The 12,065-nt window shown below is 50.3% G+C and overlaps 1 protein-coding gene across 2 annotated transcripts in view; it reads left to right on the top strand.

Annotated features, from left to right (window-relative positions):
• Positions 1–12,065, top strand: part of PCDH1 (protocadherin 1) — a 53,017-nt gene that overhangs the window by 19,162 nt on the left and 21,790 nt on the right. For both annotated transcript variants that reach the window (XM_068417285.1, XM_068417286.1), the window contains exon 4: positions 8,423–8,642. In XM_068417285.1, coding sequence (XP_068273386.1) covers positions 8,423–8,642 — 220 coding nt within the window. The remainder of the gene's footprint in view (positions 1–8,422; positions 8,643–12,065) is intronic.

Below are 12,065 nucleotides of genomic sequence, written 5' to 3'. Positions count from 1 at the left end.
CTTGAAGGTGATAGACATTTTAGGACACCATGGTCAGTCCAATTTAGACATTATTCCATACAGATTATGACCCCTTTAGATTTTATGATTCACCCTTCAGATGATTTATTTCCATATTTTCCTTTCCAGTCTTCATTTCAACCAAAGAAAAGCCAAATTGCACATCCTTGATGGGCTCAGAGCTCTGATAGGCTGAGAGGTTAGGCAATCTCTGTCCTGAGGCTGTCTAAATGGGTTTCTAATTGCGTTAGATCTTTCTATGAGTTAGATAAATTCGATCTGACCAGGCAGGTTGGCACCAGGCTTTGGCGGCTTCTTTGAGCGTCATGCAAATTTCAGGAGGCTTCAGGGCACCTTTGCGGAGTCATCCCACATTTTACCCAGATTTATATATTAAATAGTGCCTCGGGATCTGATGTTCATTTTAGGATGGCTGTTCTGCTGTCATTAGTTCAGCAGGACTTGTAGCACCTCTCTTCTGACTGCAAGGTCAGCACTTGCTAATTGTCAGCAATGGAAGCCATTTGGAAGCGTTGCTTTTCAGATAATACCTGGTTTTGGGAGGTGTGATTCACATGGATTCCTGTGCATCTTTCCTCCAGTTGTGGATTCCTTCTGTAGCTTCATTTGTCAAAAGTGAAAGAGGTAAAGGGTTGTTGGGAACAGCCCTCACTTCGGACACTGGTATGGGGATGGACACAGGGATTTGTGGGCAGAGCACAGCCATCAAACAAGACCTCATGAACATCAGATGGACCAGAACTCTCAGCCCTGTTGCTAATGTGCCTTGTGCAACCACAGTAGCTGTGATGGAAGTGGCCTCAGCAAATCGTCAGACTGATAGATCAGAAAACTGGGCCTTTAATTCTGCTAGAGAAGGCCTCAATGTTTTTTTTTGAATGCAGGAGGGGTCTTACACCTTTGCTTAGAGCTGGGTTCATCTATCATCTCCCACACTTGTTTGTGCTGGCTGGAGCTCCAGGCAGGCAGTTGTCCTGCTTGGTTGCTCCATTCCTCCCTTGTCCAAAGCAGGCAGAGCCCCTTGGAACCTGTTCCCTTGCTCTGCACCAACAGTTTCCTCAATTCCTTTGTGTTGTGCTAAAAGGGAGCAATCCAGTACTGCTGGGAACTGCGGCTCTGGTGTGGTTCGGTCCACTTTACAAAGTGATAATTAGCCCTTCTGCCTCTGAAAATCTGGACCTGGTGATGGTGTGGCAGGGCAGGGAGGAACCTCTGGGGCAGAGAGGATCCCCAGACCACGAAGGGGACCAGAGGGGCACAGGAGGGAGAAGCGCAGTCCTTGAGGAGCAGAGGGTTACCATAGATGCCAGGAGGCGGACACGAAGCCAGGATAGCACTTGCCTTTGCTGCTCATATGCAAACACTCTCCCTCATCGTGCTGCTCTGCCTGGTGCCACATAACGTTGTGAGCTCTTCACATCGCGTGCAGGTATGGCAGCCCCGGGCCCGAGGGTGGGTATAGGGGGAGTGGGGAATGCTCTTGGGGGGTTTTCTTCTCCAAAAGTCAGTGCAGTGACCGGACAGTGTGCTGCTGGGGTAGCACAGGAAAGGATGGGAAAAGCTGTCTACTCTGACTCCATCCTCACCGCAAAACACCAGGAGAAGCATATGCTGTTGCTCAGACGAGCTGTAAAATGGTTGACTGCTTATGGCCACGAGCTGAGCTTGTGTTCTGTTTCCTAGAGCTAGAGCGTTGCCCTGGATGGTTCTTGGCAATTCAGGTCCAGCTTTCCTCGAGGCTTGCCCTGATTTCCATGGGCATAATATTCCCGTCAGCCTCCTGCTCTGAAGCCTGTGTTGCATTGCGCTGGAGCCATGCTTCTCTCCAGACATAACACTAGCAAATAACGTAATTTCCACACACAGCAAAGCCTCCGTACATGAAAAGCTGAATCTGTGTAGTCTGGGGCATGGTCCCTGCGCTTATCTTTTTTTTTTTTTTTTTTCAGTAACCAGGGATGTTGCATAGCCCCAGGTTGGTTTGTAAAAGAGAGGCGTTCATGAATTAATCTGAAGTTGACTAACTCATGTGCCACAATGGCTCCCTTGTCACTTATTTTTATATTCTGGGCATTGGGTCTGACATTGCCTTTCACTTTCAGCCCTGTGAGTTGCTGCATTGTGGTGGCTGTTGGGGAAGCAAGCTCCTTTGGCAGCTGGCTGAAAGGCCGTTGAGGCTTCTGGCATGTGGGGAGGTGCAGGAGCAGTTGGAGGCTGCCAGATGAGCCCGTTAGCCGCAGATCCCGCTTTCGGATCAGCAGCGAGGTAGTTAACAATTTTGATGTTTCCACCAATCCAACGTTAATCGGCACTCAGAGGGGAGCAGGGCGGCTCACCTCTATGGGGGCTGTTGCACCACACCATTCCTGTCGGCAGGAACAGGGTGCCCAGGGCAGATTTTAGGGTTTCCTTTGTGAACAGTGCAATTTCTGGTCTGTCAGATGGGACCCCATCTCTTGCTGCTTGGTCCGTGCTGTCTGTGCAGGGAGTGATGTTGTGCATTTGCGGGGAGCTGATGCAACACCCCACAGCCCTGTTCTCTTGTGGCACTGCTCTCGTTTTGGCTGAGATTGTTTTCCCTGGTTTTAGCAAGGAGAATCAGCTTGGGGCAGGTCCTGATGAGAGCTGGAGATGTTTGCGATGAAGGGAAGAGGCAGGAGGGAGCAGAGTGGGGCTGAGGAGAGAGGAGGTCTCCTTAGTCCCCCTCCAGCATCTGTGGGTGGGGACCCTCATGGTAGAGGGCATCAGGACAGAGGAGCCCCTTGGCAGGGACTGGTGTTGGGGGGTTTTAGGGTGTGCAGGCGGGACCAGGCAGGCTGGGGAAGGCTGCCAGGGAGAGCCCAAGAAAATTTCTCATCAAAACAAGTTCCTGCTACTGTCAGATAAGCCCCAAAACTGGAACCGTGGGTGTCACCCTGGCTTCCCCATTGCAGAAAGGCTGTGGCAGAGCTGGAACAGGCAGAGAGAAGGGCAGCAAAGCTGGCCCAACGTGCCCAGCATCTGCAGGAGGACAGGCTGCATGTACTAGCACGCTACAGCTCGCAGAGGACACAGCGGAGCAGGATGCAGCGCGGATCTGTGAAATTGGAAAGGGGTAGAGCGAGGAGCAATTACTCATGTTTTCTCGTAACCCTGCAGGTAGGAGAAGTTCAAGGAAAAATTACCAGGCAGCAGAGTAAAACCAAAGAGAAGTGCTTTTCCGCGTAGCACATGGGCAGAGAGTTCATTGCTGCAGGATGCCACCGAGGCCGAAAGCAGGGGTGGACTCAAAAAGGCGTGAGAGCACTTCACAGAGGATGGGGGGTCATTAAACATGTGAGCTGCAAACGATTCCTTGCTCAGGAAAAAAACCTGAGCTGCAGCACAACAGAAACCCGCAGGATTTACCGGGGGATGAATGTCTTCATCAGAGCATTCGCCGTTGCTGGAGGCAGCCGTCGGTGCCGGTGCTCCCTGTGGAAAGTGGGGGACGGGGGCTCGGTTTGCTCCGCAGATGTACAGGTCTGCCCATTAGGAATATAAGAGCGAGCACCAGGGAGCCCTTGAAAGGAGTTTTTTCAGAGCCACAATTCCTCAGCTAAGAAAATAGACAGCTTTGCCCCAAATCCCGTTCTAGAGCAGCGGCAAAGTGGAGGCAGCAGTTACAAAAACAATAAATACTGGGGGGAAAAAAGGGAAAAGGGAGGGAGTGTATAGCAATTAGTAGAAATGAGTAGTTATGGAGTGTAGAAAATTGACGAGGAAAGCCAAAAACATTGGGGGAAAATCAATTCTGACAAGCTAAAAGCAATAAAGAGTACTTTAAAAAATGTGCTAGGAAGAGGTGGAATCCAGTAACTGTCATTTCCAAATGGAGATTGCAAAATTGTTAATTACGTAGAAAAATGCAAAAGTATTCAACAAATAGTTCTGGTAATTTGGACTGAGATATAACAACGTGGGATGCAGTACCTGCCAATGCGTGGGTAACCAGCAAAGACATTCAAAATATCATCTCCTTGAAATAGTGATATTTGAAATAATAAAATAATTTGTGCCAAAACGTCTTCAAAGGTCTGGAGCAGGATCGCTCTGATCCAGGGGTGTTAACGTAGCTGGGGACCCCAGGATGGTCCAGGAGGAGTGGGAGGGCAGTGATGCTGTGAGCCAGCTGCAATAGCGATGGGGATGCTGTGTGCACTGCACACTGTCCTCGCCAGCCCCAGGGAACAACTGGATTAATAGCTAAGGCAGGAAACTCAGTGATGGAAATAGCATTGACGTCAGCCAACGCAGTTTGATGGGAAGGGATACTGGGCAGTGTCATTACATGACAGGTCCAGCTCTTAAAGCTTTCCTTAGGCATCTGCTCCAGGCCACGGTGAGGAACAAGATCTGCTCTAGGCATACCTGCGGGTCTGAAGCAGCAGAGATGATTTTATGTTGGTGTGAGATTACAGCGTGCAGCTGATCAGCTTGGAGTTTGATGAAGAAGCCGAGTTGATAATGTATTATGTTATTATTATTATTTTGAATTAACGCTAGTCATTATACATCAAGCATTGTTACATAGATGAAGATCTGGTTTATCAACAGCTTAGTGAAGAAAAGCCGTCGTTGGTTGGGAGTCCTCGTGGAACGAGGTTCTCCTGGAGGAGCTCTTCGGCAGCAGTACTGTGCCTGCTGCCATTCAATGTTGTAATCAACGATCTGGAAGTAAATATAAAATCATCACTGATAAAATTTGCAGCTGACACAGAGATTGGTAGAGTGGGAGATCATGATGAGGATAGAGCAGTCATGCAGAGCAATCCAGATTGCTTGGTAAACCGGGCCCATTTAAACAAAGTGCATTTTAACACAGCCGAATACGAAGCTGTACATTGAGAAAATAGGGAAAGCTGGTTTATATGCTGGAAAGCACTGACTTTAAAATGGATTTAAGGGTCACACTGCATGAGTAGCTCAGCGTGAGCACCCGCGGTGCTCCCACCAAAGGGCTAATACCGTCCTCAGATGGAAAAACCTGAGAGGCAGGAGGAGCAGCAAGGCTGTGCAGAAAGCCCCGGTGCGATGGTGCCAGCAGTCCCGCAGGGATCATCTCTGATGAGAGATGTGGGAAAACAGGCGTGAGGAAAGATGAGGGCCACAAAGCTGACTTGCTGGCTTGCAGGTTGAGACTTAAGGAATTCGGTTTGTTTATCTTCTCAAAAAGAAGATTGAGGGGTGCATTGATTGCACTCTACAAGCAACTTCTTGTGTAGAAAACGCTGTGTGCTGAAAGGCTCTTTAACCTACCAGAGAAAGGTCAAACTAAACCGAATTTCTGTAAGTCAGTGCCAGACAAATGGATTCAGTGTCTTTCTGTGACTCCAGAACAAGGCTCTCCGGGTGGAGAGCTTCAGCCAGACACAAGCTACTATTATTTTTGAAGTGCATTGGCCGCAGCATGGTGGGGACTGCGCAGAGTACGAGGGGGGCACTAACCCCTGTCAGTGCCATGTGCTGTGCAGGGTTGGAGGGGAGTGGGGCGAGTGTGGATTGCCTTTGCCCTGCACTGAGGAGAAGAGCCCTTTCAAGGGCTGCCAGGCAGGATCTGACATTTCAAGGAGGTGTTTTTTAGGTAAAAGTGATGCTATTTGGAAGGAGACTCCTCAGGGGAGGGATAGTAGCTGTCACAGACTGGGTTTCTGAGGCTGTTTGTTTGTATTATTGCAGGCACCCCAAGGAGCCCTAGTTGTTTGTCTGGGGTTTTACAAGCACAGAGTGAAAGCAGAAGCTTCGAGCTAGGGATGAGCTGTGGTGACGGAGGAAAGCGGTTTAAGACACGCGGTCGGGGTGCAGGAGGAAGCTGTGGGACAGCATTGCCTGGCAAGGTGGGCAGTGACGTCTGTGCAGTGGAGGCTTTTGCAGGCTTTACACAGCTGCACAGCCTATGAAGTGGGCTGGGAGACGACCTCTGGAGGTCTGCACACAATTCTGCTGCAGGCAGGACTGCCTTGACCTCAGCTCCTCCAGAGCTGTACACAAAGATCTCCTGAGAGGTGCTTGCCTATCCCTTCATGACAAACACTGCACCACCTGCTTGGGCAATCTATTGCACTAAACTTACCATTGTATTTTTTTCCAAGTGGCTAACCCCAATCTTCTCTGCTGCAGGTGAAGGCCATTCCTTCTTGTCTGTCCACAGTCAAAAGCAGCAGCTTTCTCTTTGCAGAAGGCTTTTATGAGCTTGAAGACTGCTGCCTTTGCCTTCTCCTCCCCAAACCAGTTTCCTCCATATTTTCGTGGTTTGTCATGATTTCTAACAGCTGCTTCTTTCTGTTCCTCTCTGCTTAACTGGTGCTTATCTGGTGCACATGTTCTTGAAAGTGGTGCCCAGACTGGACACACTTCTGCCTCTGAAGTCCTACTCAAGCCCAGCAGAGCAGACAGATCCCTGTGTGACTCAAAGACAACGTGCCAGTTTACGCATCCCAATATAGATGCGTTTTTTGGTGAGAGATTGACACCGTTGATGGATAATCAACCCATGATCTCTTGTAACCCTCAATCCTTCAGCCAGGCTGCTGCTTGTGTGGTGATTATTTTTCCCAAGTGTGCAAATGTGACAGATATATTCCGCATCTGTCATCCAAGCGGTTAATGAAAATACAGGCTAGCAATGGACTCGGGATACAACCTGAAGAATTTCATTTGATACATCGTCCCAGCTGAAAGGCCTGTCTTCAGTGATTGCTTTCTGAATACAACTTTTTAAATGCTTTGCATCCACCCTGCAGTGAATTGCACTATATTACCTAAGCAGAGAAGTACTATGCTGCACCTACACTGTTTTCCTGCATTACTTATGAGAATGTCGTCTAAAATAATGTCAAAAAACTTCCTAAAGTCAAGCTATAACATTTGCTGCTCCTCCTCCGTCTGCAAGGCCTGATGTCTTTTCAAAGGAAAAAGTTCAATGCCTTGACGTGTTTGTTTGTGACAAATCTACAGTGGCTGTTACTCATTTCCTTGTTATCTTGTAGGTACTTACAAAGAGTTCTTTTATCTGTTCAGTATTTTTCCAGGAACTGAAATTAAGCTAACTGTTTTATAATTCTCCAGCTCTTCTTTTTTCTCATCTTTAAAGACAGGCGCTATTTTAGCTCACTTCTAGTCTTCTGGAAGCTCCCTGATTGTCTACAAATTCTTAAAAAAAAGTATATTAAAAAAAAAAAAGGAAAAAACAAACCCTAAGAGCTCTGAAGTTGCTTAAATCAGGTCTCTAAGCACCTGGGGTGAATTTAATCAGGTCCAACCAACCTAAAAGCAGCTAGCTCATCTAAATGCTCCCTGTGTGTTCCTTCCCTCAGTTAGTCTCAGTTCCTTCCCCTTCCTCGTTGGTGCTAGCTGTGTGGGACGCCTGATTGCCACTCAGTTGTAGTAAAGACATCAGCAAAAAAGGTATTCAGCCTAAATGGTGTGTTGGTTCCTCTCTTTCCCGATCAGCTTCAGCTCCCCATCAAATATCTCCTTTGTTGGGCTCCTTCCTACATTTATGGGTGATTTTGTGTCTTTTTCTCTCTCTTGTTGTTCATGTTTCGTTCTCTGTGCTCTTCATCCTGCTCTTGCCTTATGAACTTGTGCTACCCTTTCCACTCCTCAGTAATCACCACAAAGACGGATTTTATGGAAGGATTTGGTGGAGGATAATGATGTAGCTCAATGGCTGTTTGCAGGGAGCTCCTCCCAAGCATGAGGCAAAGCTGGGGAGAGAAAGTGTGAAATAGGGTCTTTGAAATCTTTAACAAGCAGACAAAAGAAGCGATGGTGACCCTTGATGAAGGACCTCTTAGGATGAGAGATAGTGTCAGGCCAGAGGTTAAAAGGTGAGGGATGATGTCATCATAGCTCTGTGCTGGGCAGTGATCCCATTAGAGAGGCTCTCTGGAGAGGTGGGCTTGGCCAGGTGGGTCTCTGAGAGCACTGAGGGTGCATGCAGAGTCTGAGTGCAAAATGTGGACCCCAGATGAAGGGTGGGGTGGGGGCCAATGATTCAGGATGCTGTGCTAGCGGGGAACCTTTCTGGAGCCTGCCTGTCATGGGAGAGGGCATCTGCCCAGAGTTGTCTCTGGATGGAAGAGGAGCCTGGACTACGAGCTGTGGAGGGAGCTGCTGGGTCAGGGGAGTGCAGGGACCATGCAAGGTGTGCTCCCTACATGGGGTGGTGTCTGATGGGGTGCTCTTGGCTGGGGTGGAGGCCGGCACCGTGTCTGTTGGGCTGGCCATCAGAGGCTGATGATGGACCCTGCTGGTGTCGGGAGTGCTGGTCAGGACAGCACAGAGTGCTCTGCCTCTGTTTAAGGGTCAGGTTTGATGACCTCCCCTTTGCCTTCATCTGCTGGGTGGGTGATGCAACAGCTTTTCTCTTCTCTCCCAGTTACCTCATCGCCGAGTGACGTTCTCTGCAGCCAGCCAGGCTCAGGACTTGCAGGATCCCTCCCAGCACAGCTACTACGACAGCGGGCTGGAGGAATCAGAGACCCCAAGCAGCAAATCATCTTCAGGGCCCCGCATCGGGCCACTAGCTCTGCCTGAGGATCACTATGAACGCACCACGCCCGATGGCAGCATCGGGGAGATGGAGCACCCTGAGAACGGTAGGTGCTTGCGGCACGTGTGCCTGTCCCTTCCCCAGGGACCCTGCGCCCGAGGCTCTTCATCCTCAACGCTGCACCTCCCCTGGTGTGGGTGAGATGGGGTGAGGAGCTCAACTGGGACAGGCTTGCCATGCTCAGGTCTGGTGGGGCTAGGAGGCTGGAGAAGGAGATGGGGCTCAAAGCAAGAGAGCAGCAAGGACATGGTGGGGAGGGGAGAGGTGGATGAAGGGGAGGAAGTCTGGGGGAGGCCAGGAGATGTGGGAGTGGGAAGAGTCAAGGAGGCAGATGGGTTTGGCATGAGGTAGACAGGGGGCTCAACAGGATGGTCCAAGATGGCAGCACAGGCAGCATGCGGAGGGGGTTGTAGCCCAGCTGACGGTGAGCTTGCGTGCCGCAGTCAGGTGGTCCCATGGGTGCCTGTCCCTGTGGCGGGGCAGGGGTGTAGGGGTGGGTCGCGGCATGATGCAGCTCTCCGTGCTGTGGTGGGTGTCGGACCTGTGGGAGTTTCCCGGGGAGCAGAGGGGGAGAGCAGGTTTAGTGGCACAGACTGGGGTGAGGAGATAGGTGGAGTTGGAGGATCAGAGAGTGTGGTGGTGGCAAACCTGAAAGTGACGTGTCCTGCCTTCATTGGGCCCTTCAGGTCACCTCCTGCTCAGGTCCACCTTTACCTGAGAACCTCACCGGAGGTGTCTGCAATCTCACTGTGGGAGAGCTGGCTTTCCCCCGCCCTAGCGCAGCTTCAACCCCAGTTCTGCTCCTTGTGCTGCCTCTGTGCTGCCTGCCTGACTACCCTCAACCAGCCCACTCCCCAAGCTATCTTCTCTGGCCAGCTTAAGTTGCTTCCTCGGACTTGGCTCTGGCTGTGCATATAACATCTCCTTTCCTGTACCTGCTGCCTTCTGTGCTCTTGTACTGAGAGGAGGTCTCAGTGGAGCTGGAAAGTTCAAAGAAACCTCTGAGAGGGAAAAAGAGGAGGTGAAAAGTGTTTTCCTGAAGTCTCCTCCTACTTCTGGGAGCAACTTTGACTTTGGGACAGGTCTGTATATGGTGTGGAAATGGCTGAGAGTGTGTTCAGTTGGTCTAGGGAGCTGCAAACCTGCTGGGTCCCCCTATTAAGGAACGCAAGGGGCCAGGGTACTTTGTGGTCTTGAAGGTCTAGTAGAACATCTCTCCCTTCTTCCCAGGTTAGTTCCTGGAGTAACGCTGGAGTTCGCTACACTACAACCATTGAAGCAAGGCATGGAGGTACCAGGTCTGGCAGGGTTCCCAAATCCATTTGTTGTTCTTGCAGTATGAGGCACTCTCCTGTCTAGAAGTGTCAGGCAGATCACTTTCTTCTCAAAAGTACCAGCCAGTCAACTGGGAAGAGCAGTGTGGAGAGGTTTCTGGAGTCTTGGTGCAGGACAACAGTATGGGACTTCCCAAGTGCCCTCGAGTACCAGCCAGGTGCCTGCAAGAGAGGCTTGAAGGGCATGTGGGCAAGGAGATGCCACATGGCAGTGCTGAAGGATATAGCATGGCAGTAGTGATAATGGGGCTGGAAGAGGCAAGTTTGACCACCTGAAGGTGACAGGCAACCCAGACACAATGGGAGAGAAGCAGGGCTAACTAGAAAGAGGAGAGAGAGGAGGATCTGGAGGGTCTGCAGCAGGAGATGGAGGGCAGAGAGGGCTGCCTGTAGTCCCTGAAGTGTTCATTGTCTGCCCTATGGGGATGATCAGACCCAAGGAAGGCTAGGGGACACTGCCCGGAGCCTTGGCTTTCACAGAGACAGAGCACCCAGGCATTGCTCCCTGCCCACAGCATCACAAAACCCAACCTCTCCTGTAAATCAGGCAGCTCCCTCCCTTTGCCCAGGAGACCCTGTGTATGTTCAGAGCCCGGGAGGACAGAAGTCACCACTCACCTCTCCATGAACAAATCCACGTGTGATACAGACACGTGCAGGGGCTCCCAGGGGATAACTGTAACCCTGTTCTGCTCGCTCCCTCTCCTGGCTTGGCTCCCTTCACGTGGAAGTGGTTGGGAATCAGGCTCCGGTGCCTCCAGCAGCCATCCTGACCTGAATAACCCCGTTCAGTGCAGAGGCCACGGCAGGCCAAGGCTCTGGGGAATCCACCAGCATTAGCTCTAGTCGGGCCTGGTGCTCTGCAGATAATCTGGCAAAGGCAGTTCAATGAACTTGAGGGGCTGGGGTCAGGGTCGTGATCTGTTAAGCAGACTATTAGGGGACCCTGGCACTGGGCCAGGTGATTTGGGGATGATGAGTTCCTGGTCGTGTCAGAACAGTTCATCAGAGCTGCGTTTCCCATGGTCCGCCTGCCCGAGACGTGGCACATCAGACCTCTCTGTGGTACAAACAAGACCTCTCCATCTTGTTTGTCCGGAGAAGGGTCGTGTCTTGCTTCCTGCAAAGAGTCTCCAGTGATGTGGGACCATCAAGACCCTTTGGGGGACTGTCTCACAATGCCCTTGTCTTGGCTTCTGCAGCTGCTCAATCAGCACCAGCCCCTCAAAGAGATCAGATTTTGTTTTTTTCGTGAAGCTGCGAGGACTAAGCTGTTCTTGAACTTAAATTAAACTGAAGAGACTAATTGGATCCCACACACCCTATCTTGCGGCACGAGCGCAAGACTGACACGACTGTGCATTTTCTAGGCTTTCATCTAGTTATAAATATCCAACATAACAGGGCTTCCATTGCTTTCTCCAGGAGATTATCCCTGCAGCCGAACCAATCTGATAAGCAAGTATGCAAGGCTATTTATAGCTTTTCAACTGGAAGACAGATCCATGCCTTTTCTTTGTAGATGGTTCTTCACTTGATTAACACACATATCAGTGTCCTCCTTTTTTGGACACCTTTTACTGTGCAGACTGCAGTAAAATGCTGTATTGCAGGGGCTGAACCAAGTCCTTTTCAGGAGGAATTATGATGTTTCTGATGGAGACTTCTCCAGTATCTTGGCACTGATGTGCCAGCTCCTCAGTCATCCCAGGCATTTGTCATCCCTGGTATTTTACCTAGCTGCCCACTGTTTCCTCCCCAACATTTTGCCATGCTGTTATCCACTTCTGTGGGGTACACTGAGCTGGGAACTGAGCTTAGTCTCCCACTTGGCCACCCGTTGCTTTCGCTAAAGACATCTGCTCCCCCTGCATCACAGATTTGCTTTAGTTGGAAGGAGCCTGGGAGTGATTCTGCTCTGCAGAGGATCTGCCCTGCCATAATGCATGCAGAGCTTGGATTATGGAAGTGCCAGTCTCTCTCTGTTGACGATGGAGAGAATGTAGTAAGATTACAGGACCAAATACGTGCAATTCAGGAAACGTTACGTGAAGGTTGTTTCACTCTGTCCCTGTGTGGTACAAAGGTACCTGAGATGATGACGTATTGGATGAAGTATTTCTGAATTGCATTCT

Source organism: Nyctibius grandis, chromosome 22 (assembly GCF_013368605.1).
Source record: "Nyctibius grandis isolate bNycGra1 chromosome 22, bNycGra1.pri, whole genome shotgun sequence".
Taxonomy (NCBI): domain Eukaryota; kingdom Metazoa; phylum Chordata; class Aves; order Nyctibiiformes; family Nyctibiidae; genus Nyctibius; species Nyctibius grandis.
This window is presented reverse-complemented; position numbering and strand designations above follow the sequence as displayed.